The sequence below is a fragment of the Coenobita brevimanus genome, chromosome 97 (genome assembly GCF_032717465.1).
Source record: "Coenobita brevimanus isolate Jiangsu-jjx chromosome 97, ASM3271746v2, whole genome shotgun sequence".
In the NCBI taxonomy this organism is placed as follows: Eukaryota; Metazoa; Arthropoda; class Malacostraca; order Decapoda; family Coenobitidae; genus Coenobita; species Coenobita brevimanus.
In genome coordinates this window covers 16756140-16783828 of record NC_137050.1, presented here as the reverse complement: position 1 = coordinate 16783828, position 27689 = coordinate 16756140, and the positions used below count along the sequence as shown (strand labels likewise).

At 41.1% G+C, this 27689-nt stretch overlaps 1 protein-coding gene across 1 annotated transcript; it reads right to left on the bottom strand.

Moving 5' to 3' along the window:
* Positions 1 to 377: 377 nt before the first annotated feature.
* On the bottom strand, positions 378 to 27689 carry LOC145413709 (uncharacterized). Its single transcript, XM_080283366.1, has 7 exons — positions 27563 to 27689; positions 27160 to 27245; positions 11155 to 11241; positions 10506 to 10588; positions 9473 to 9536; positions 6778 to 7112; positions 378 to 728 (listed from the first exon to the last, which is right to left on the bottom strand). The coding sequence occupies exons 1-7, from the start codon at positions 27663 to 27665 to the stop codon at positions 605 to 607; spliced, it is 882 nt and encodes a 293-aa protein (XP_080139492.1). The 5' UTR covers positions 27666 to 27689; the 3' UTR covers positions 378 to 604.

Sequence of the window (27689 nt, the reverse complement as noted above, 5' to 3'; positions counted from 1 at the left end):
CTTACAGCTAAAAACACTGTCCCTAACTAACAACTTCTGGCTGCACATGAGGCAGCTAAAAATGAAAGGATGAAGAAACAACAAATAGACACACACACACACACACACACACACACACACACACACACAGTTTGTCATTTGATACAGCCTTTATCTGTATATGAGTATAGCCAACAAACTTTATAACTGTTTTTATTTTAGAATATTCCAAATATAGTTAGCTATAAATATAATAAACAGTAAAATACTGATGAAATATACAGTATAATAATGCTATGAGGAAATACTGCACTTGGAAAAAAAAAAAGAAAAAAAAAAAAAAAGAGGGAGGGGGGGGGGGCAACACCTGAAGTTAAAGGATGGAAAATGTAGGGGAACATAAATGAGTAAGACTCACAATAGAGAAAATTAACTGTCAACATCTGCATATTAATTCAAACAAATAAAAGAGCAATTCTGCATCCACAGTGTTTACCTCAAATGAACACAGTATCATAACAAGTAAAATAACTTCTATGTACACTAACTCACTGGACTTTGGCAAGTTTCTTAACCAAAAGATGAGCTGAGATTCATGGATGTGATGAAGAGTGATGACATAAGGTCAGTCAAGTAGATTGGGAATGTCACTGGGTGCATGGACAGGTGTGCAGGCATCAGAGAGGTGGCATTTAAATGAGGCTTGTACTCCACCCACACCTGGCACCAACTCCTCTACCACCACTGGGCTGTAAAGGCAGGTAGTAATTCATTCACCTCTTCTACCGGCAGCAATGAATCACATTTACTGCTATTACCATTTTGCTCTGTAGAGTCCATTTTCATATTTTCATCATCATCACCCCAACCCATTTCCCACCAAAAGATGAGTTGCAGAAGGATACAGAAACAAACAAAAAGTATAAAGTTGGACTACCTGACAGCAAGCCACAAAATCAATGACACCTCATCCATGCCATCAATGTCTTAGCTCCATTTTACATTCAGAACCATTTTTGCATTCTTTAGCATATTTTTTTTTCATTTAGGATACATGGGTACACCTCTCTGAATAATTCTGTCAATTATCAAAACAAAGAGGTGCAATCTGTTATATGCATCATCATACAAACTTCATTTACTGAATTCAATCCCTTGACATTACCATACCTTTCTCAACCTCCACACCCAGCTTTCTCAAACATACACCCACCATATCCATCCTTCTTGGCCTATCATGCCTCATCTTACATCAAAACTTACTCACATATACCCCTGTCACCACCATCCTTGTTATATTCATTCTCTCACAGGCCACTCATAACATATTGGTAAGACCAGTATCAAAACTTTTTTATTACACCTTGTTCACACTCTTCTTTTCTTTTTCTTCTTTTTTATCATGACTTCTGTATTTAGCATCATTCATGAATCTTTTGTTTCTTATCCAATTTATGCAACCTACACAAAAGCAGTAGAGGCTCTATTTCCCCTGCTCTCACTGATGACTTCAAATGCATGACACACCAAGTCTCATACCCATCCATTATGTTGGTGCAGTGGTCTCTCTGAAGGTAACATAAACTACTATAAATTGAGAAATCTGCAAACAGTTTTACCATTCTCAAAGAGGGTCCCTACAGCCATAATTTAACCAATGTATTGTATGTGATGACCTACAGACCTATTGCTGTGCCTGAAAACTTCATCAGATATAAGAATTTACTTGTTTTGTCGTCTGAGATGGCTTAACAACACCAGTGATTTCTTACACAAAGTACTTTAGTAATGAAATACCTCGCCAGAATATAATTAGCACACTACACAATGGTATTACATGCACTCTGCAGCATAATTATGGGTATTCATCTCTGCTTTCAGTGTTGATGGGTTAGATGATCCACCTGATGAGATACTGAAGACGGCAATGGCAAAGACAACGATGGTTACCCAGAGTTACTGATGACAAACAACTGGATGAGTGATGTGAAGCATAAGTGCAAGTCATCACAGCCTACAGGGCCTTAGGCTCATCTCTGTTATTTTTTCTTCATTTATTTATTTATTTATTTTTTTAGTGCAAATTAGAAGGAACCTAAAGCCAAGACCCTGCAAGATTGTTCTCTCCAAGAACGAAGAGGAAAATATATATACTGTATATATATATATATATATATATATATATATATATATATAAGCCAAATTCAAGATCTGCTTGAGATGCCCAGATACACTGCGTTTAAAAGACTGGAGGTCATATGCGGGAAATAAAGACACGAAGGCAGTTCCAGAGTTGACTTGTTGCACACATGATGGACTGGGAGTAACAGTTAACTCTGCATTAGGGAGCTGGACAGAAAAAGGGTGAGAGATTGCTGTCAGATGGGTGCTACATGCCTGCCATAATGGAGGAGGATTGCAAGCAGACAGTTCAGAAAGGCAACGTTCACTGAAGCAGCGACAGAAAAGACAAAGATGCAACAGTGTGAAGAGACAGGTTAAAGGGAGTCAGTATGAGGGGGAGTTCTGATGACATGATGAGCCTTTGACTCAACAATGTTGAGAAAAGTTGTATGTGAGGAGCCCCCCCACACTACACAGGGGTATATAAAACCCCTGTACTGTATGAAGCCAACAGCTATGCAGGGGTGAAGAAGGCATGAAGTCAGCTACAGACACTTATTCTCTTGGAAGCAGATTTTGCAAGAGAGGTAATATGATCTTTCTATTATAAATCCCAAGACAATTAAACTCCAAGTATATTCAAACATGATGCAAGAGCGAGTTGAATATTCCTAAATGTTCATGAATGCATTAAAAATGACGTGGTCACTTTTACCTTAATCAGAGATATGAGCCAGGTCAGAAATTAGGTGTGTTTGTTGACATAACTGCTGTGATGGATGCTGCAAGAAGTGGATGGAAAAGTGAAGGATGAGTCATCAGCGCATGAGTGGATTGGGTTAGATGAACAGCTTAGGTCATTAATGAATAGAAGGAAGAGAGTTGGTGACAAGACAGAACCCTGAGGAACACCACTAATGACAGTTCTAGGAAAAGATTGGTGACTGTCTACAGCAACAGCTATAGAACAACAAGAATGGAAACTACAGATGAAGGCACAGATGGATGGATCGAAACCCTACGATGGCAGTTTGGAAATTAAAGATTTGAGTCTGACTCACCTGAAAGCCTTTGAGACGCCAAATACAATGGCAAAGCTTTCACCAGAGTCCCGAAATGAGGATGACCAGGAATCTGAAAGGAAGGTGAGTGGATCGTCCCTGGCAAAGCCCATGCTGGCGATCAGGGGGAAGGCTATGATATGAATGGCATTTTAAACACTTTTTGTAAGAGCTGTTACAAAACTTGAGAAATACAGGCTCTCATGAATGAGGGCAAATGGAACCCATACTGGCAATCAGAGAGAAAGTTATGATAGGAAAGATGTTTTAACTCCTTTTTACAAGAATAGATTTAAAAACTTTACAAATACAAGATCTCTTGAATGAGGGCAAACTTCCATTAAGAAGAAAAAGTACAAGTTGACATGCAATGACGGTTTACCCATGCAGGCTGAAAGCACAGAAGCACAGTTCTTGAAAATAACAGGAGGGACCCCATCAGGCCAGTAAACCTTATTAGTATGGAGGTCAGTGAGGGCAGAAACCACATCTAATGAAGAAATTTTACTGTCAGTCATGACGAATCACAGGAGGGAAGAGATAGAGGAACAGCACCGGAATTGTCTATGGTGGAACTGTAGGAGAAAGTCTGGGTGAAGAGTTCTCCCTTTTCAGCAGAACAAACAGCTACAGAACCATCACAGTGGGTAAGAGGAGGGATGGTGGATGAAGTAAAGTTGTTACAAAAGCTTATGGCAAGGTGCCAGGAGTGGGAAGAATCTGAATTGAGGAATTCAGTGTATTTAGTATGAATGAAATTATTCTCAGAAAAGCAAAGAACAGACTTAGCACAATTCCAGGAAGAAACATAAAAGATGAAATTCAAGGGTGGGTTGATGCTTGTCTTTTTGTAATCCTTCTTGTGGACATTAGAAGAAGCATGATTTTTTTTTATTATTATTTTTTTTTTTTTGCATTAGTCAGGAGATCAGAAAAAGGAATATGTGCTTCCATGCCTGATGGAATGGCCTCTGTAACGCTCAAGGCACACACAGATGGCTCTCTGTCACAGAAGCAGTAATTATCCCAGGGAGAATCAAAGATGTACTGCCTGAGGGCCTCCCAGTCAGCAGCCTAAAAGTGTCATAGATGTTACTTCTTACGAGGGTCCATAGGTATTACTGGAGTGATAGGATAGGTTAAGGTGATAAGGTTGTGATCAGAGAGCCCAACAGAGATTTTCAGAAAAGACAAGTGCTCGTGGACCCTTCGGGCCCCTAGCGCTTGCTCCTGCAGAGGGCTCTTGCGTTTATGTGCTGTTCTAGTATAACGTTGTCACTTGGATTTTTTGCAGCTAACCAACTGATCATGTTATTTGCAGCTTCGGGAATGGAACCCAAGTTGTCCGAACGCAGGTCCGAAATACTTTAGTTGTACCTGTGGGCAAAAAATTCTACTGAGATCCTATGCCAGGCTTCGGAAGCAGCGTTTTTTGGTCAAAATGTGATCGTTCATTAAATATAGTAGAAGTTTTTCAATCGTGATGGGACCAAATTTTTCACATCAGCAAACTTTTTGCGATTTTTGTGTCAATTTTGGTGCGATCTGAATGTGTAGTTTCGGCTGCCCAAAATATACACACACACACAAACACACACACACAGCTACTGCTATAGTATATCAGATGCACAGAAGTGAAACTGATTAGATGAATGTGTAAAAGCATCCTTGAATTCACGGCCTACGGGGGGCTAGGATTGTGACTGAGAGTTGAGAGGAAGGATGGGACTTGAATGTATTGGTGTTGTGATGAAGAAAGGTAGAATAAGATGGTCTGGGCATGCTGAGAAGGTGGAAGGCATTTTCTTTTTTTTTTTCTTTTTTTTTAATGTCCAACTTTGGGCACAGATTTCACAGCCTGTTCCCAAGGCCCAGAACAGTTTCCTCCTACATACCATACACCTCCACGCATCACCACTTAGGCACTAACACCCACTGTCCATACTGAATACAAACTAGGGCCGTCTCATACATGACTGGTGTACAGGTATTGGTGAGGACACTTTTACGACATATCAGCAGGTCTTCTAGTAGGTCAGTAACGTCTGCATCATAAATTGCTCCCTGCTCCTGCCAGGATTTGAACCTGGGTCCAAATGGATTGCAGGCCACCTTTCTACCAATTCAACAGAAAGTGAGACATGTGAAAATTGGGGGTAGGGTTGTGAGAGGAAGACTGAAAAGACCTGGGATGAAATCATAGTGTAAAGGGGTAAGGGACTGAGCAGGGAGACTGCCATAGATCAAGCCACATGGAAAGCCACCCCTACCTGACCAAGGCAGACACATGCAAGGATGTTGGAGTCTTTATAAACAATACAATCTGATACGATGAAAGTACTTATTCTCGTCTACCTTTCTTTTCACCAGAGTATCACTGCAGGCAAAAACATCAGTTTCTAACTTTTTGAGCAATCAACTGGAAAACCTGTTGCTACAAAATACATCATCAACAACTAATCCTGTGTTGCTCCATGAGAAGCATGGGAGCCCGGGGCTAGGCAAGTTGGTCCTGATAATTAAGATGAGAGTGACCAGCTTCACTCATCCCTCAGTGGCATTACATGAGCAATAAACCCCAACCACCCCTTGGATGTAAACCTGCACTGGTTCAATCCAATTGGAGCACCTTAATTACCCAGTACACCACCAGGTGCCATAATTTGGTTATACTGTAGAGCTACCACCTAGTGTAGTAAATGGTTTCCTGGTGCACAGCAAACCATTTGGCTTGTCACTTAGTGTAGAGTCACCCATGGACAGAAAGAAGAGGAAAGAATGAAGGAAAGAAAGAAGAGGAAGGAAGGAAAGAAGTGAGGAAAAGGTATTCACCCGAGAGCAGCACTACATTCAGTACGTGGATGGTGAATGCCCCCACCTATCACCAGTCCCAAGTTGCACTTAATATATTACAGCACTAAAAATAGAATAAGGTACACTGGGTCACAAAAGTATCGGTGCACAACATGCGTGAAACATCTGGGACCACAGAATGAAGGTCAATGAAATATTAGTATCTGACCTACCACACACTGGTAGCCCTGATGTCGGGAGGTGTTACATATTGCCAACTAGCAATATCCTCTTGCATACATATAGCAAATGTAATGTTTATATAGACAGACACTGATGATACACAATGAGACATTGGTAATGTCAGCAGTTGTTCGAACCTTTTCGACAGGCATCGCACCCCCTGTGCACCGATACTCTTGTGATCCAGTGTACATTGCTCGATTAATTCAACTATATAAAAATCATCCTAACTTTCTCTGAGCTCAATTTTGTGTATAGTATATAGTTCATGATTGTTATCATTTAACTCAGTTTATCACACTGAAATGGGATGAGAAGATTAAATGAAAACTGATTTTCCCTGTACAGTATATTTCCTTAGTCCTTCCAGTATTGCAGGAGTAATGAAGCTTCTTACTTGTTAAGCTGTTTGGTTGCCACATCTCTATTCCACTGCAAGGTCCCACCACCAGTTTACTTAACCTGACTTTTACAACATGCAAGGAACATTCAGACTGCTGTCTTTCTCTCCTGTACCCAAAGATATAGTAAACATCTATCAATGTTGAGTAGTTAGAAAGTGGTAAATAGCACTTACTCATTTTCCGAGCACTGCTTTTTGCTTTTCCTTGGAGGTGGTACCGGTGCTGATCGAACTGGTTCCCTCCTCCTCTGGGATGGACTTTTTGACAACCGTAATCTCAGACTGGGACTTTTTGCAGTAAGGCTGTCATGATGGGTTATTGGAGAGTGTGGTAATAAAGCTCGAGTGGTGATGTTGGGGGTGGCAGGGGCTGACAGTGCTGGACGGGCTGATGACTCAGACACATGCAACTGCTCAAGGCTTACATGAAACTGGGAGGTTTTGGATAATCGTCGTCTTGAGCTACGCTGAGGCTGAGGCAGTGGCATATCCAAATGCTCAAGTGGATCCTGGTGGGTTCATAAGCTAAGTGATTACTGTATTCATATTAATCACGATACAGCAGACCCCTCCTTCTACACTGAACTGGTATACAATGAATTGCTTATATGATGATGAAAAGGTTAGGAATCCTTTGATATATGACAGAAATTTCACTTATACAATCATTGTAATCCTGTACGAAGTCTCACTGGTTGATGTACAATCGCTATTTTCACTTATACAATTGCCCACATGCAAGTCTGGTCATTTGTTAGTATGACTAGGTGTGTTTGCGTCAGTGATGGAACAACAGTGTGGTGTTGGAGCTCAAGCAGCAAATGCAATGAAATTTAAAAACTAATGTACTGATACCAGATTATGTGAGTTGAAAAACTTGACTTATTTTGGGGGGAAATCAGCAAGTGAAGTACAGCAAAATGAAATAAATAACAGTTCAGACAAGCGTGAAAACTTTTCATTGCTAGGTGGGTGACCCTTGGTCAAAAACATACCCCTATTAGACCTATCTTACAAAAGACTAAATATATGATAAATCATTACATGATGAATTTTTTTCAAACACATCTTCATCATAAAACAAGGGCATGCTGTGCATATTCATGAACTAATAAAATGTTAAAATCCACAAACAAAATATTTTACTCATTTTCATATCAAACATTTACTGACATAATTAGCTGCTTGCAAACATTATTTTTAACAATCTCTCTCTAATTTAGCAAATGGAAGCAAATGGAATATGTAAGTACATTCCAGAAACTGCCCATCAACCGTTAAACAAATGCCTTAAAGTACAATATAGGAAGTGGAGAGATGGTATGGGGCACAAGGGCTTCAGAGTAAATGCAGATAAAACAAAAGTGATGTTATCTAGGGCTGGGGGTGGTACTATCAAAGATTAGGGAGAGTGGCCATGTGTGATTTGTCACAATGCTGTAGGAAGTAATTCCATCTTGTGCAGTGTTTGTGATAAGTGGGTACAAAACAGATGTAGTGGTAATAGAGGCAATTCCATCTTGTGCAGTGCTTGTGATAAGTGGATGCATAACAAATGTAGTGGTATTAGAGGTACAGTGCGAGATAATGCTGATTTCACGTGGGTGGTGTCTGGGAGAGCATGTGGACATTGCCAGGCATGAAAGGATTGAACTTATTGGTCAGTCTCTTGAATGTGTGGAGTAGTTTTATTTGGGAGACATATTATTGCTGGAGGTGGGCTGGAGGTAGTTTTGTGGCTAGAGTGAAGAGTGGTTGGAAGAAGTTCTGGGAGCTGTTACCTCTCCTGACAATGAGAGGGCTCTCCCTCCATGCTAAGGGATCTTTGTGTGTGGTATGTGTTACAAGTGTATTGTTGTATGGTTGTGAGATCTGGGCAGTAAAAGAAGAGGATATTCACAGGCTCAAATGTAAATAAATAGCAATGATTAGGTGGATGTGCAGTGCATCCTTGAGTGCAAGACCTGGGAGGCTACGTTTACTATGGAAGAGCTGACAGGTAGGATGGGACTGAAGTGTATTGGTGTTCTGATGAGGAGAGGTAGACTGAGATGGTTTGGGCATCTGGAGAGGATGGGGAATGATAATTGGGTGCAGAAAGTGAGAAGTGTTACTGTTGGGGGTAGGGTAGTGAGGCAGTTCAAAAAAGACCTGGGACGAGGTCATAAAGTGTGACCTCAAGGTTAAGGGACTAAATAGGGCAGCTGCCAGAGATCAAGCAGCATGGACAGCCGCCATTAGGTGAACAAGGCCGATGCATGCATGCATGTTGGAGCCTCCAAAAATGAAAACAAAAGCAAAAACAACTCAAACTACCAACTAGGATTTTACTAAACAATAAGGTTATTGTTGAGTAAACCCAGTCTGTTTGGCTGAACAGACCCATCAACTGCATGCAAGCAACCCCCACTGGAGGGCCACTGAGTGCAATGAACTAATGTTTCCCTGTGGTAGATAGTACCTCTCCATAGCAAGGCATGAGGAACAGTAAGGAGGTTTGGTTCCCTGATGGATGCCGCATTTGTGTCTCCTCACTTCGTTCACTGGGACACCATGCTAAGCTCCACAATACCTCATTATATGGTAATATGGTTACCTCTTTATCTGGTTATATGGTTACAACTCTGTATTGTATATGGCTTCCTGGGTTAATGGAAACCATTAGGCTTGTCATTCAGTGCAGAGCCTCCTGGCATGGAAAGAAGAATAAAAGCAAAGAGGAATGGGAGAAATAGGAAGAGAGGAGGAAAGACACGGAAAAAGAATGATAACGATAAAGGAAGGAATGGGCAGCACTATCTCAAGTGAGTGTGCACAAGGATATATCAAATTAGCTACTGTACGCTGTTAACAAATTCTTTTCTCTTACCTCCCCTGTTCTCCTCTTAATCTGAGATCTCATATCATACAGCTGCTTCCTCAGATGCCCATAGCTGCAAAAATAAGAATGGATACAACAGCTTAAATCAATGCAATACAGAAATTTAAAACTACAAGACAGACACTTTTTAAACTATATACAATGCAAAACGCCATAACAAACAAGTTATTAACATATCCGAAAGCATATACATAAACAGTACAGGTATACCTTGATATACGATACCCCGGCTTAACGATAGGGGTAGAAATACCAACATACCTTGCCTAACAATGGCCAAACCATGGTTTAACGATGGGTTTTGATCCCCCCCCCCCCGATTTTGACGATATTTTAGACTAAAACTGTGTGTTTTTGGTTGATTTATAAACTGATTTTAGACTTAGATTAATGTGTTTTAGCCACTGGTGGGGTGAACATTGTCATTTTGGGGTACAGTTTACTAAGCCTGATTTTTTCCAGACTTATAGTTGACAATTTTCAGATTTTATTTGTTGATTTCAGTGAGTTATTTACAGGTGTTAGGCTAAGGTTAGCTTCTTTTACAACTGTTAGGCCACTTATATATATATATATATATATATATATATATATATATACAGTGGATTCTCAAATTTGATGGGGATATGTACCAAAAAACTGCACTGAAACTGAAAACATCGAAATTTAAACTGTACTTCTTATGGAAAAAATTAGTTTGGGTCCAGGGCCTCCGAACCTAACTACCTAAAATCATGATTTTTTGCCCACACCCCCTGTAAACTTTATGAACTATAACTGCCGTATAGAAAAGAAAAATCCAAAGATAGGTTTTCAGTAAACTCTCACTTTTTTCTCCCCTGAATTCAATTTGTTATCAGTTGCATTTATGAATGCTTGTTATACGCTTAGGTTCTGTGCAATGCATTCCAATAAAAAAGTGAGGAATACCTGTACTATCCCAATTCTAGCCATAATCCAAGAAATCAGTAGCTAATAAATGAATGGCAAGCAGGTTACAACACAAGAAATGATGACTCACCTGGCATAAATAATCTTGCTGATCCAGGTAATGGCACTGGCCTCTGATTGGGCTAAAAATAAATGCTTTCGTTCTGGGTCATCCTGTTGGAGGTATCATAATCATTACTATTTCCAATGTGTCTCCCCACGATGGTGGTGTTAACACTCTAGGCAACCCTCCCATGGTCATTAGGCATAATGATGGTTAAGCACTGTATCTATTAACATGTACTGCAACACAGTCACCCCATCATAGCAGAGTTATGACAATTCACTCATCTGATATAATGTTACATTAAAGTGATTCTCCACTGTGATAAGCCAAATTGTTTCTTGTAGCCCAAGGTATTATTTACTGTTCCAGGGTAGTTGGCATTAATGCCTTTGGAAACAGTAGGGACATATGGACTAATAACTGGCATCTCAAAATGCTTGGTGGCAGGCTGCCATCTAGTTAAAGACCTACACAAGTTAGCATGATCAATGGGCTCTCAACATAAAAGTAAACATGACTGTGTATGTGCAACATGTATATTATTAGCCTTGATCACTTAGAGACAAAGGAAAGAGTGACTCCAACAGTGTGATCTGGATGTAGGAACATAATATAACGTAATATATCTAAGCACTTTACCGTTCAGTAAATACTTCCGAGCAAAATGTCTTACCTTCCACTGAATAGCAAATCCAAATGGTGCCTCAGCAACTTCCTCTCTTTTTATGTCAATGTTTTCTAAAACAAAGACACCACTCGGCTGGAAGAATAAGACAATAAACCATGAGAATTCACATTAAGGTCACTAAATACTGGTAATGAAAGAATTACTGGAAAAGGAAGTGGCAGAAAATAACGTACAGATTTTTCTATCTACTGCCAGATGCCTTAATCCCATAAGGGGTGGCCACAAACAAATCATCTCTGTGTTGCCCTGTTCCCCGTCATTTTACTGCCATGTTCCCATCTTGCACCCCCCTCTCTCATATACCACTCCACTTCATCTCTCCATCTCATCCTTGGCCTTCCCCTCCCTCTCCCCCCTCCACCTCACTCACATACACTCTCCTCAGTCTCTCACTCTGCATCCTCTCCACATGGCCAAACATCTCAATATGTTTCTCATAATGCTTCCTATCACAGCCACATCCACACCACAATGCTCCTTCACTTCCTCGTTTGTCATTTTGTCTCTCCATGACTCCACAGGCTCCTCTCAAATAACTCATTTCCACTGCTCTCAATCTTGACTTGTGTCCCTCCAACAAGGTTCCAGCTTCACTTCCATATGTTAGAGTTGTTATCACAATACTGTCATGCGGTAACTTTTTCACTTCCATGTTTCTTATCACTGCTTTCAGGGAACCAGCAACCTTTCTTCCTCATTGTACCCTTTCAAGCACTTCACCCTCCAAACTTCCATCCTTACTTATCACACTACCCAAGTACTTAAATGCACTCACATTTTCCATTTTGTATAGTCAATAATCCATTCTTCACTCATAGCAAGAGAACCTGGAGGGACTCAAAGGAAAGGAAAGGAAAGGAAAGGAAAGATGGAGGAGGAGGACGAGGAAACATAGGAAAGCAAACAGCAACAGACCTTATGGTCCTTTCGAGGCTGCTTTTTACAGAGAAAACTATGACTACAAGATCTAACTCTACATGCTGAAGGATAAGGATCGTAAAGCAAGAAGGCTCCCCCCACCACCAAACCCTCCAGGAAAAAGTGAGAAAAAACACCACGCAGCATGGAAAAACTGGCATGGAAATTTGAAAGGAAATACTGGAAAGGAAAAGTCACATTCTATAATACTTTGTCTACAAGCTACCCGATTGAGTAACCTGAAAGAGAAAGTAATCAAATAAACTAATAGTTACAGCATGACATTATAAACCGGTACATGGAGTTAATGCGAAGTTTGTGGACATAACCTGGAAACTACACACTGCACAATGTGGATGTTTAGGGGTGGTGCGGCAGCCTTGCCTGGCGCTTTTTAGGGAGGCAGCAGTCAATCAGGCCCTAGCTCCGTTCACTTCACTGAGACAAGGAACTCTCCCATGTGGGACAAGTACACAAGTTTCATCCTGAAGCAGTGACCCCTGGTACATTAAAAAAATCCCGATGGTGGTCACTTGACTAACAGGAACCCTCAGTGATCCACAGCCATCACAGGTCAAAAGTAAGAGCAGTGACCGTTTACTCCGGGCTATCTGTGCAGATCCTAATCTGTGCTTATATTACTTTCTTTGCATTAGGGAGATTGAAAAATATATAAGATGGGTGTCTTAGACAAAGGGGACTGCACAGTGCACAGTGTGGGTGTACAATGCACAGAGTGGATGTTTAGGGGTGGTGCAGCAGCCCTGCCTGGCACTTTTTAGGGAGGCAACATTCTATCTGGCCCTAGCTCCGTTCACTCCACTGAGACAAGGAACTCTTCCATGTGGGACAAGTACACAAGTTTCATCCTGAAGCAGTGACCCCTGGTACATTAAAAAAAATCCCAATGGTGGTCACTTGACTAACAGGGACCCTCAGTGATCCACAGCCCATCACAGGTCGAAAGTATGAGTAGTGACTGCTAACTTAAGGCTATCTGTGCAGATCATAATCTGTGCTTACTGTGTATTACCTCATTTGCATTGAGTAAATAAAAAAATGTATAATGACATGATGCAACGCTATGTTAAGTTTACGGGGTGTCCTGTAGACACGAGGGGACTGCACAATGTGGATGTTTAGGGGTGTTGCGACAGCTTGCCTGGCGCTTTTAAGGTAGGCAGCATTCAATCAGGCCCTAGCTCCATTCACTCCACTGAGACAAGGAACTCTCCCATGAGGGACAAGTACACGAGTTTCATCCTGAACCAGTGACCCATGGTACATTAAAAAAAATCCCGATGGTGGTCACTTGACTAACAAGGACCCTCAGTGATCCACAGCCCATCACAGGTCGGAAGTAAGAGTAGTGACTGTTAACTCAGGGCTATCTGTGCAGATCCTAATCTGTGCTTAAATTACTTTATTTGCATTGAATAAATTGAAAAATGTATAATGACGTGACACGACACTACGTACTGACATGTTGTTTACGGGGTGTCTTGTAGACAGAAGGGGAATGAACTTACATGAAGCTATAAAAACAAGTTATTCGGACAGAAACAGAGTTAGCTGAGGATTCTTGTGCAAATACTTGTCTATTTTGTTTTTGAATGTCTCAATTGAGATACTGTTCACAGTATCTGAGGGTAATCTGTTCCAGATATTTACAACTCTGTTAAAGAAGAAGTATTTTGCTTCATGGGTTTGGAAACGCTTTCCCATAATTTTGAAGCCATTACTTCTGGTTTGACTCGACCGGTCTATATCAAAATATTTATTCACATCTAAGTTGTCATATCCCTTCATGATTTCAAAAACTTTAATAAGGTCCCCTCTTAACCTGCGCTTCGTTAGGCTAAATAATTTAAGTTCTTCAAGGCATTCCTCGTATGACTTATTTCTAAGTCATGGTATCATTTTTGTGATTCTTCGCTGAATTTTCTCTAATTTTTCAATGTCCTTTCTGTAGTATGGAGACCAGAACTTCACACAATATTCAAGATGTGGGCACACTAGCGAGTTGTACAAGGCAAGTATGACTTTTTCTGATTTAAACTCAAAAGTTCTTCCAATAAAACCCACAAGCTTGTTTGCAATTTTAACAGCCTCGGTGCACTGCTTACTTGGTTTTACAGTAGGTCGTTTGATATTATCACACCAAGATCCTTTTCACTGTCTGTACTTGATAACTGGATATTGTTCATTTTGTAATTCGCATGGATGTTGTTACTTCCAATATGAAGTACTTTACATTTTTCTGTGTTGAATTTCATTTGCCATTTTTCTGCCCAGTTTGCTAAAGTACTAAGGTCATTTTGTAACTGCTGCCACTGTAATGGAGGAGGAGGAGGAGGAGGAGGAGGAGGAGGAGAGAGAGAGAGAGAGAGAGAGAGAGAGAGAGAGAGAGAGTTAGTATCTGAAAGATCTTGCAGTCCAGACCAACGAGACACGAGAGAGAGAAGGAGTGGGGGAAGGGAGGAGTTAGTATCTCAAAGACCTTGCAGTCCACAGACCAAGGAGACACCTTGCATCCACCTGGGAATGCACATCCAATTCTCAATCATTCTAGTGTGAGTAAGATCCTTCTGAGGAATCTTTACAACTGCTCTACTGTTGACAAAGTTTTCACGTACAGTTTACAGGTATTAAATCTTTTCAGTTCCGACTTCCACTCACAGTTGCACGTTGAATTCATGCTGAAACTAAATAACTTTCTGTGGTCAAGACTGTAAAACACAATCAAGTGTTTTAAGTACTGTACTTCAAGAAGGTGGCCTCGCAGTCTACGAGTTCCTAATGAAAACAGTCCCAGCACCCTCAGGCAATCCTGATAACTCAGTCTCAGATGCTTGGAAAAGTTTTCTAGCTCTAGCATGGACTCGTTTCATTTCAGTCTATGTCTATCCTAAGTGTAGGTGACCAGAACTGCACAGCGTACTGCAGAAGCAGCCATATTAAAGAGCTACAGAGTGTACGAACAATCTCTTTATTCCTACAGCAAAACTGCCTCTGGATGTAGCCAAACAACTTCTGGGCCTCTTTCTCTTCTTCGATACACTTTCTGATGAATTTTAGATCATTACTAAATAGTACACTCAAATTCTTTTCCAAATCCTCAAAGTTCTCCCCAAGTGACTAGTTTGACCCATGATTTGCATGGCCAGTATGCATTACCTTGCATTTCTCCAAGTTAAATAACATATTCCATGTCTCAGAACATTCAGATAGCTTACAAAAGTCTGCCTGGAGATCTTCAACCCTTCAAGACTGCTCATATTTGCTCTATGAGTGATGTCACCTGCAAACTTTGAGACCACACTTAACAGACCAATGTCTATGTTGTTGAAATAAATGAACAAGAGTCGACAAAAACTGACCCACATGGAACTCCACAAGTGACTAGTACGCAATCAGAAGAAATTCTATTGGTCAATACTTGCTGTTTCCTATCTGTTGGCCAGTTTTCTATCCAGTGTGTAATTTCCCTAATAATACTAAGTGCACACACTTTTGACATTAGTCCGATATGAGGTATTTAGTCGAATGCCTTTTAAAAATTTAATTTAAGGATGTGTACTGCTTTATTCCTGTCATACTCACTCAACATTTTGTGGAAAAAATCTGATTATGTAGGTTATGCATGATCTATGTCATCTGAATCCATGCTGGGAGTTGATAATTAGGCTGTGATTTCCAGGTGTTTGACTACCCTGTCTACAATCGTTCCTCCTAACAGTTTTATTATAACAGAGGTCAGGTTCATTGGATGATAATTCTCAGGACATTTTTGAACCCCCCTCTTAAAGACTGGGGTCACATCTGCAAACTTCCAGTAATCTGACACCTCCCTGTTCTCAGTGACTTGTTGAAAACTTCTTCAAGGAGCTACTTGGTCATGCACCTATTTATGAACTCTTGTAAGGATTTTATTTGGGCCATGTGACTTGTAAATATTTAGCGCGCTGATTCTTCTTGCCACCTCCTCAGGTGTACATCTAAGGATGATGTAATCTTCACTCTCATGGGCCAGCACTGATCTTGCCATGTCAAGACTATCTTCTAATGTAAAGACCTAAGCAAAATAGTCATTTAGAGTGCTGGCCATATCCATGTACGAGATCTGCATTACACCTAACTGATCCTTAACCCCTAGGCGCCGGGCATGGGTTGGCCTATCCAAGACCCAGAACCGGGTTATTTTCAGGATAATCGATTTTCCCCCCAATATTTTTTTTTCATTACAAATCAATCGCAAATAACAAAAAACACATAAAAAGTGCGTACTTATTCTCTGCTGGCGATTTGGAGGTGGTGGTTTGGTGTGAGGGAGCCGGTGTGTGGCAGCTGGGCTGAGCATGTTCAAGGTCGTGGTGGTGTTGGTGGAGGGAAGAGGGATGATTACCTCATGCCAAAGTGTGTATTTGTTTCTCTCACTAATTCACAATGCCGTATGAACACAATATTACAACTAAAATAGCAAAAAAACACAAGAAAGTAACTAATAAAGACTGGCTTATTTTATGTTTTCCATGATTCTTATTTTCTAAGAAATTATGTCTATTTATTTATTCACTATTATTTACACACTGTTTACATATTATTTCACTGTTTTTAGTAACTCTCGACAGTATGATACTCCCTAAGGTCGGTACAAGTGTACTCAAGCACCCATACACTCTCCCCCATACCCCTCAGGGCCTCCTAGTAGCCCTCCCAACCACTCTACCCCACCCCACCCCACCCCTCCCGACCACTACCCCAACCCTGAACCAGTATCAGCTGGTTCCAAGGCCACACTCTCCCTACGCAGGCCTCCCACCACCCTCCACCACAGCCCTCCTCACTGCTGGGATGCCCTCCCACCCCCACCCCCTCCCCCCAGCTAGCCAGCATTACCCCGCGCACCAGCCATGCCGGGGCAATACTCAGTCAAACATGCCCGCGAAAAATTAAAATGTCATATGACGTGGACCATAGGCCTCCACCAACACGTCAAATGCTGTGGACCAGCGCCTAGGGGTTAAGTGGTGTAATACTATGTTTTGAAAGATTTCCTACAGTTTACATGGCTGAAGAACTCTTTAGGTCTCTCTTTGCATCATAATGCCACCTGGATTTCTTCATTTCTTTTAGCCAACTTTATCAAAGATTTCACTCTCCTACATACAATCTTGTAGGAGTCCAAATCAATCTGATCCTGACTGCTTTTGACCCTCCTGAATGCAGGCTTCCTCTCTTTTAACTACAGTGGATATTTCATTATTAAGCCATTTTGGATGAAATAAGTTTGGTTAAGTGGGCTCAGAGGGCATGAACGCAGCTTGTCATTCTGAAAACTGTTCTTTAAATGAGTGATACATTACACTTACATTACTGCTGTCTAGTCAAACACTCATAAATCTTTCTCTAAAACCTGTAAATTCAGCTTGATGAATGTCTAGTTTTCTTTTACGAGGCCCAGACAAACTTTTACAACGAATACATAGAGAGAAACTAACCAGGTTATGGTCACTACTTCCCAGTGGCTTACTAACAGACAAGATGGTAACACTTTTATCTTCCACAGTGAACACAAGATCTAGGATGCTATTGCCTCATTTGATTACCCACTGGGACAAATAAATTTCATCAGCAAAAGTCAAGAAGATGCCTACCTTTGGTATCTGCTGTTCTGCCATCCCAGTTAACGTGGTAGTTGAAGTCGCTATGGATTGCAGAAGTTTTAACACTAACTACACTGTGTACATAACTTCATCCTTGTCAGCGAGCTGATGTGAAGCCTGTACTCATTTACAAGAAATAACTTATATGCTGCATTGGTTCGATGATGAGCCATACCTTACAATTCATAGTTTGGCTTAATTTTATGGCCAACAGAATTAGACTTGTCACTGATTTACTTTAACCCTTTAGATACCATGTTCAACTACAGTTGAAAAATATAAATATATATATATATATATATATATATATATATATATATATATATATATATATATACAGTATTTTTAACAACAAACAGCATTTTCCAGCACAAAATATTGGTCTGGTCAACTGTTTTTCACAGATACAGATGCCCCCTGATCCACCCAGCAAAGAAAAGGCAATTCACATGTTCATTTGAACAATTTCATTTTGGGGGTACATTTTGACAGTCTACCTGGGTCTGTCGTCCCCACGGACTGTCACATCTAAAGGGTTAATATCCTGCCCCCTTCTCATGCAGTATGGTCGTTATGAAACAATCTGTAACATGGAATTTCAAACTCTCCATCATAATCTCTACTATCACTATGAATCAATGACTCTGTAATGACTACAACATCAAAATATTCCGCGGCCATGAGTGCCTTGAGTTCAAGCAATTTGTTTCTAACTGACCTATCACCGAAGAAAACAATCTGAAGGGGAGCCAGTCTTTTCCTGGAATTCCTTAGCTGTTCCCACTTCCTGGAGGCACTGGTGTATCTGGAGGCACTTCTTTCTCTCTTGGGCCAGTTTCTTGCTTGCCATCTGAGGAAGAATTCAGCAACTGTGATTCCCTTACCTGAGGAGCACATCTGCTCCTCTGGGGTTCAGAGTGCCACCTGCCTTGAGACAGAGTCCTCCTGTGACACAGATTCACCTCTCTCTCTCAGTGGATCTTTTAGCTGTAGTGAAGAGCCATCAATATTTTTGAGAAAGGAACTCTGTCTTTCTGAGGCTGTTTCTTTGACTCTGGAGGGGGATCCACTCATGTATGCTGTGTGTCTACTGGAATGCTTGCACCATGTCATGGCTTGACCTCAACAAGCTAAAAAGATGCTGCTAATAGAGGAAGTTGCCAAAGTGAGCTTTCCTACTGTCGCTTAATTGTACACCATCACAAAGGTAAAATTTTTGTTTCCCACAGAACTCATCACATGCACTAACAAATTTCAATCCTCGCCAGGTGCACATGTCAACTAACGTGGAATTTACGCCTATTACATCACTGGTGGCATAATTACCAGCAAACACCCTTGCCAAAATGCCAGTTATCATGTGTCGGTCTGTCTTGAGCTTTACTTCGTCAGTGATAGTCATGGCAACACCTATAATCTTCTCTACAGCACCAACCTTGCTGTTCCTGAGGAAGAGGTCATTGACACTAACCTGGGAAGTCACTGCAGTTTCTTTTTCCCTTACTCAGATTATCTCTACTTCTCTCACAATTTTTACTGTTCTAGCTCCCCAGAATGGTCCTGACCTTCCTGTTATCCCTGTAGAGTTTTTCAAAGGGAGAATCCTGTCTTCAAACCACTGAATCACCAATCAGAAATGCCTTGGTTTCCTTGGCATCCACAAGACAGAATCTGTGAGGGTGTGGAAGTATGAAAAGCAAGACTGCGTGTGAGAGGAGGGGATGGTAAATGGGGAAAAATAATAATAGGAGAGCTTGTGAAGAAAGAATGAGTGAGAAATGAACTGAAAATGAGAAGGAAATATGATGCAAAGTAGAAAAATGCAGTAAAGGAAGAGGCAAGTCTGACAAGGCAAGTGTGTGTAGTATGTGTAATACGTGAACTGAGAGAGAGAGAGAGAGAGAGAGAGAGAGAGAGAGAGCTATGTGTGCATGGATATGTGGGTGTGGATAACAGAGTGTGTACATCTACCTGGTGCATATGAGGTTGACAGGAAGGAGAGTGTATGTCAGTGTAAAAGAAAGGGGGATTCTTTAATATGTACTTTAAATTCTTCATCATTTCATTTTTCATAGTAACATCATGCTTCAGTAATTTAGTACCAGCAATTGTTTAGGGAAAAACAAAATCATAATCATCTACTAGCCAAACTTCAAATGGAAAGAGATTTGTTCAAACACTTTGAACGCCATCTGATTCCATGCCTGATATACTAAACTAATTCTGCAAATCATGTTATTTTGGGAGGAATCTGAGTGTGAAATGGAGGGAGAGTAAGAAATTGTTTTGGAAGGAGGTAAAGAAAGTAAGCCAGTGTGAAAGGGGAAATAGTAGGGGAGTGAAAGATAGGAATAATAGATTGTTGGTGGAGAAGAGAGAGAAACTGAGGAGATGGAAGGAGCACTTTGAGGATTTGTTGAATGTAGAGAGTGAGAGCAGTACAAGTGGTTGGGGAATGGCTGGGAGAAGAAAAGATGAGAGGAGGGAGAAAGAGATCAGTAGGTTGGAAGTAGTGGAAGCGATGAAGAAGATTAAGTTGGGAAAGGCCCCAGGAATTGATGGAGTGTGTGGTGAAATGCTTAGGTATGGGGGTGAGATTGTTATGGAGTGGATATGGAAGTTGTGTAGATTGGCTTGGGAAGAGGGAAGGGTTCCAGAGGACTGGAAATCAGGTATAATTGTTCCTCTGTACAAAGGAAAAGGGGAGAGAGAAGTATGTGGTAACCATAGGGGTATTTGCCTTCTTAGTGTGACTGGTAAAATATATGGTAGAATACTCATTGATAGGGTTAGGCATATGACAGAGGAGCTAGTTGGAGAAGAACAAGGGGATTTAGGAAGGGAAAAGGGTGTGTAGATCAGATATTTGCTCTAAGATGTTTAGTGGAGAAGTATCTAGAGAAGGGAAGGAAAGTGTATGCTGCCTTCATGGACTTGGAGAAAGCTTATGACAGAATAGATAGGCAAGGTATGTGGAAGGTATTAAGAATATATGGAGTGGAGGGGAAATTGTTGAGTGCTGTGAAGAGTATGTACGAGGGAGCTAGGGCTACGGTGCGAGTGGATGGTGAGCTGAGTGAGTTCTTTGATCTCAATGTGGGACTGAAATAGGGGTGTGTGATGTCTCCATGGCTGTTTAATATATATATGGATGGGGTTGTAAAGGAGGTGCAAGGTAAGGCAGTGGATGTGGGGGTGGCCCTAATGAATGAGGGTGAGATTTGGAAGCTTCCGGTGTTGCTGTTTGCTGATGATACAGTATTGTTGAGTGAAGATGAATGGGAGTTGCAAGGTTTGGTGAATGAATTTGGGACAGTGTGTAGGAGGAGGAAGCTGAAAGTTAATGTAAACAAAAATAAAGTTATGGTGTTTGAGAGGAATGAAGTCACAGAGTGTGCAGTGAGGTTGGATGGTGAGGATATGGAGAATGTGAGTGCATTCAAGTACTTGGGTAGTGTGATGAGTAAGGATGGAACTTTGGGGGATGAAGTACGTGAAAGGGTACAGCAGGGAAGAAAGGTTGTTGGTACACTGAAAGCAGTGATGAGAAATAGGGAGGTGAGTATGGAAGTTAAGAAGTCACTGCATGATGGTATTGTGATCCCTACCCTGACGTATGGAAGCGAGGCGTGGACCTTGCAAGAGGGGAACAAGTCAAGAGTGAGAGCAGTGGAAATGAGTTACTTGAGAGGAGCATGTGGAGTGACGTGGAGGGACAGGTTGACGAATGAAGAAGTGAAGGAACGTTGTGGGGTAGATGTGGATGTGGTTGAAAAGATTAGGAGAAATACACTGAGGTGGTTTGGACATGTGGAGAGAATGGAGAATGAAAGACTGACTAAGAGGGTGTATGTAGGTGAGGTGGAGGGAGGGAGAGGGAGGGGTAGACCGAGGATGAGGTGGAGGGATGGAGTTGAGAGGTATATGAGGGAGGGGGGGGTGAGTTGGGGGGAGGGTAGTCAAATGGTGGGTGACAGAGTGACTTGGAGGCGTTTTGTCTGCGGCCACCCTTTGCGGGATTAGGGCGTCGGGCTATAGATAGATAGATAGATAGATGTTATTTTGTGTATATTTTTGCTTTAGTTTTCATGTGTACACACCATGCCTCAACTTCCTAGCTTATTGATCAGAGGCCTTCTGATCTCAGTTGCTTCAGTGCACTCATGTTTCACCTTGTCTGAACCAAGTCCAAAACACTTACCCAAATGAATAATATACCTGTGTATTATTCTACTAAATTATAGTAATCTCTCAATTATCCGGTGTAATTCAGCCAACCCCCTCACTGGATATTGCGAAATGCCAGATATTGCTTCGATACCCCATATCAACTATCCATTTGATGCAGAGCTGGATAATATGTCACTACCATAAGCTATTTGTCTCGACCCTCTATCCTAAAAATTTTCCAACATATTACCTATGAGTAAAAGATTAAATATAACCAACTCATACGTGTTCCCTACATGTCAACAAGTGGGTTGGTGGAGGGTTAGTGCCCCTCCCCGTAAAACCAATAACTCAGAGTCAAATGGCCACCCCTTATGGGATTATGGCATCTGGCAATAGATGGATAGATAGACAGAAGATTAAAATCAAGCATAAAATACAATACAGTACTGATACAGTAAATATACAATAGTACAGTAATACAGTATATAATATAACCACAATCATACTGTACTCACCTAGTCTTGGCATCGCCAAAATGTTGAGCAATACACTATGCAGTACAGTGAACTTAATCACATGTGGCCACAAATGCACAACATACAGATATGTCCTCACTTCATAGTATTTAGAGCACTATGGCAAGGAGCACTGAGGGGCAAGAAGAGAAGTCACAAAACTATCGCAACGAGCGAGGCATGGAGGGTCATAGGCTAAGCCACAGCACTAGCGGGTTGCCACCTCTTGGGTCACTAATGCACAATGCACTATAAGGTGTCCAAGGGAGAAAATGAGAGAGTGAAAGTAGGTCTGGTGCATTGGGTGGGCCACTCTCAACACACACTGTGATTAGCTGGCATGCTGTGGGGTCTGCCGTGTGCCGATTGGCTCCTGTGTCTGAGCAGGATGATACACATCACCAACAAAATATGCATTGTATCGGCGATTGCTTCACGTTTCTGAGCAGGATAATGCCTAATTTGGCTGGATATTGTTTTAACAGAACTGAGCAAAATGCACCAGATATTGTGCTGGGCTGGATATTGTGACAACGAATGACAGAGATTACTGTACAGTGGAGCCCTGCGTTTTGCACCAAACTGATTCCGTGAAAAGTACCGCAAACCATGAAACTGCTAAAGTTTGGGCACTGATTCTATGGGAAATGGGCTAATTGGTTCAGGGTCCCATGCCAACTACCTCTAATACCCATGGTTCACTTTCCCCTTACCTTTCGTACTTGACAGTTCTGACCTCTTACCATCCCCTCTCTCACCCCCAGGACTGCTTCCCAAACCTCCAGAGCAGCAAGAAGCCATAGCGCGAGAGCAAAACCAGGAACGCGAGCAGCAAGGCACAGAAAATAAAGGCTCCAGGAGCAGGTAAAAACACACAATGCACGGAACACAGAGGGTCTGAGGCAATGGCAGCAAACAAGTTATGATCGCCTTCAGTGCACGCTGTTTGTTTACATTTTTCTCACTGCAATCTGAGGGGTTTTTGTGCGAAGCCTGGTGTTTGGGAATATCTGAAGGCCACCGCTAACCATGAAACTGTGAACAATGACACTGCTGATGGCGGGGCTCTACTGTATATATGTTACATGTACTGCTGCTATATTACATGGGGATGTAATATATATATACATGCTGAATATAGTATACAACCACTTCAGCCTGTATGAATACTGACGTGATTATAACAATGGGGTTTTCCAGCTGGTTCATATCTCTGAAGCTACAGTGTAAACAAACGCACTATTGCAGTATCTTCCAAAACGCGACGGCCACTATAATAGTTATCTGTGCTGGTAACTGTACATCCTCTAAGATCAAGATTTTCTTCCATCCTCTCCAACCCTCACAATCCTATCATTACCATCACTTTCACATGTTTAGTACCACACTGTTGCCAAGTCCTGTTGTTGCATGTGTCTGGGATGACAGGCTTTCAATAATGCATATTCAAATCACAGAAAATGAAAATTATACATTCTTCAAGGTTTGATTTTGTCTGAAACACATGAATATTAGATGCTTAATTATCAGCCCCCTTACTTTGCCATAATGGAATAATCTGACCTATGCATCATTTATCACTCCAAAACCATCCTGTTCATCGCTCACTAGAGGGTTTTCATATCTTACTTACCTTTTCTATAATTATTCTTCCACATTCCTTTCCTCCACACTCAGTACACACATCCCATAATAATTTCTGCATTTACTTTGGCCACCTTTATTTTTGTTGAAAAGTAAAATTGCAGCCTTCTTCCACACCAGAGGTACAACTCCATTCATCCATATCTTCTGGCATACTTCCCAAACAAGGCATTCTATTTTCTCCAGTACAATTTTTTACATATTTCTACATATACCCCATCAAAACCTGCTGCCTTCTCATTCATCAACCTCTTCACAGCATTCTTCATTTCTGACACTGTTACAATATCAAGCTCCAAATTCCTTCTTCGTGCATCATACCCAAGTGAATATTGTTACCCCTCTGCTCATCATTTCCCCTCAACAATTTATTAAAGCATTTTTTCCAAATCCTAATGATTTCTTTTCCATTAGTTGGCATCCTTCAATCCATCACACACATTTTCACATTCACATTTCCACATTCGCTCCTACATTTCTGCACCTCTTTCCATAATGGTTTCTAATATTCAGGGATTACATTAATTTTTTTCTCATATTAATACAGTAATACCTCACTATAATGGACTAATTGGGGCCCAAACCATGCCAAAAAAGTGAAATTCTAATAAAAGCGACATCCAGACTTCCCCCTGCAATCCTGGACCTTTTCCTATTTATCAGACATTAGTCCAGATCGCAGCAACGGTTTTTAAACTGTTTTCACTACCATTGCAGTACTTTACTGTACTATACCTTCACTATATTAAAACAAATGGTATAATATATAAAATAATACTGTACTGTACACTGATAAAACTGTCCTTTATTTACCTTATTGTGGTGAACATAGCTGATGTGGTCAAGCAGTCCAGACTGCCCCTGGCTTCATCAGACTTTTTCCGATATATAAGAATTTATTCCGGCAGTTCCTCAATTCCGATAAAAGAATTCCGGTCTACTGAAGTCCGTTATATCGAGGTTTTACTGTATTCATCTTTTTCTTCTTTCACTACTAATCTCATTGCATATTTCTAATAACTTACCTGGGGAAGAAAATAAGTCTCCTTCTTTACAAATATAAAAACAACAGATTTATGCAGTTGTATTAAACTCTACAGCCTGGGAAAGCCTGTCCTGAACTGAATAAAAGTACTTGATGTTAGTCAGAATAAAAAATAAAAGATGCCTCAGAGATAAATGGGTTATGCTTATCTCCTGTTCAATACTTCAACGTTAGAAATTACAGTAATATATTGCATCTACGCAGCTACATGATTCATTTTGATGTGACAAGTTACAGTCCATTCGCTTGATATGCGAATTTCTACGATGCAAAACGACTATAGCGCGACAGGGGGATGAAAAAATTACGTACAGTAATTGGCAGTGCGCGAGTTGGCTTTGAAAATGTGAAATCGGGGTGGCAAAGTGAGCCGAATCTGGTGTGGTGACCTACTCTTGTAGAGAGCAACCTGTATCACTGTCACAAACTGTGGCAATGGATAGTGAAGATCTACCAATCCGAAACATATCCACAATCCTGGCAGCCTCTGAGTTTTAAAGATCATGTGACAATGAACAAGAACTGTGAAGTGAGACCTCAAGAGGTTCTAGATGCCACAGAAAACAGCCTCCATTACTACCAAGACAGGCATTCCGAGGAAGTGAACCAAAGGCATCAGACTCTGATCACCACCTTCTCTACTCCACAAGATGAAAAAGATCCAGAGCCCTCAACATCAGCCGAGGATGACAGCAATGGTGCATCTGTTGTGTCTGTCTTGGACATTGAGGGGTTCATGGTGGTGGTGGTGGTGGAGTCGGGAGGTGCGGAAGGTGCTGGGGTAAGGGCACTGTAAATGCCTCGCCCTGCCTCGGAACCCCATCTCTTCAAGTCAACTAAGCCTTTCCTGCATAGATTTAAGATAAAAGACTATCGTTTGGGTTATATTTACTGTGTACTTGTGTTTAATGTCCTGTAATACATACGCAAAATGACAGAGTACTGGCCAAATGAGTGCCTTTTGGTGAATTTTCCCCATAAGGTAGGTTATTTGCAAAGTTCAGAATTTTTAGACAGCGAAGTCTTCTACCGCCCAAATTCATGCCTATTAAGCGAGTGGACTGTATAACCTTAATAATACTTTCAGGTACTGTACAAAGAAATTTTCACACGCTGCAGGCATCCATGCATGGTGGAAATATTTAGTGTTTCAGAATTATGTGGTAGGTGGAGTCGCTCACCATCCACTCACTTGATGTAGTGCTGCTCTCGGGTGTCTGCCCTTTCCATTCCTCCATCCTTCTTTCCTTTCATCCTCTTCTGTCTTTCTTTCCTTCATTCTTTCCTCGTCCTTCTGCCTACAGGTGACTTTATGCTCCCTCTTCTGTCTTTTTTTCCTTCATTCTTTCCTCTTCCTTCTACCCGTGGGTGACTCTACACTGAGTGACAAGCCAAATGATTTCCTGTACACCAGGAAACCATTTACACTGCTGGGTGGTAACCATTTAACCAAATTTTGGCGCCTGGTGGTTTAGTGGGTAATTACGGAGCTCCAATCGGATTGAGCCGGTGAAGGTTTATATCCAAGGGGTGGCTGGGGTTTGTTACTCATGTAATGCCACTAAGGGATGTGTGAGGCTGGTCATTCTCATCTTAAATGTCAGGACCAACTTGCCTAGCCTCAGGCTCCTACACTCCTCATGGGGCAACGTAGGATTGGATGATAGATGGATGGATGATAATGTATTCTACATGAAACACATATGATAACATAGGTATCAGCAATGAACCATTTAACCTCTTTAGTACAATGATGTCATTTTATATTTATACCTACCTCGTGCAGTACTAAATTATTTTATATGACAGCCAGTTTGGAAAGTTTCTCAAGCAGAATAAAAATGTCTGGAGGTTGCCAGAATATACAAAAGGAAACACCGCTGTCAAGAAGGGGTTAATGTTTCTGGTATCAAGGAACAATGGACAGGATGAGGATACTGTTGTGATTGGATTGTTTCTAACATCTACGAACAATCAATACCTTGAGAAGACTATCAACAACACGATAACACAAAGCATGGATACTAACCTCATTTTTATCAACAGCACCAAATTCATTTAGGCGATAGTAGAATAAGAAGTTTGCCTTCAGCTTGAACCAGCGTTCCTTGTAAGCTGTAGGAAAAAGTAATCTTCAGTAAAATAATACAAGTATTATCTACCTGCACAAAATAATCATCTCAGACATTATTCTCACCCATGATGGGGTGAGACTACAAAAACAATAATACAGTATATTATGTTGATACTTCTATGTATACATCATATGGTCAAGGTATTAGTCTTCCTCTTAAATCCTGACTGTATTCCACTCCTAAGAACAACATTCCTGCTATAACAGAACATGATAAAAATTAGCAAGAAAAGAATACAGAATCTGGACAACAAAAGAATATACCGGTATTACAATAGTAGCCATAACACTATCTAACCTGAGTCATAAAGTGTTCTTGCTGGTGGCTTATGAGTAAGGCGGCCCTCATGGTCTCCAGCCTGAACCGCAAACTCAGCCAGCTCCTCACTATTGAACCTCATCCTTTACTTAGTGTTCTGGATACT

Excerpts from the sequence above, each read along its gene's own strand:
- LOC145413709 (XM_080283366.1), bottom strand. The coding sequence starts at position 27,665 with ATGAGGTTCAATAGTGAGGAGCTGGCTGAGTTTGCGGTTCAGGCTGGA. Across the intron at positions 27,246-27,562 it reads AAGAACACTTTATGACTCAG|CTTACAAGGAACGCTGGTTC; the intron begins GTTAGATAGTGT and ends TTTTTCCTACAG. Across the intron at positions 11,242-27,159 it reads GTGCTGTTGATAAAAATGAG|CCGAGTGGTGTCTTTGTTTT; the intron begins GTTAGTATCCAT and ends TTATTCTTCCAG.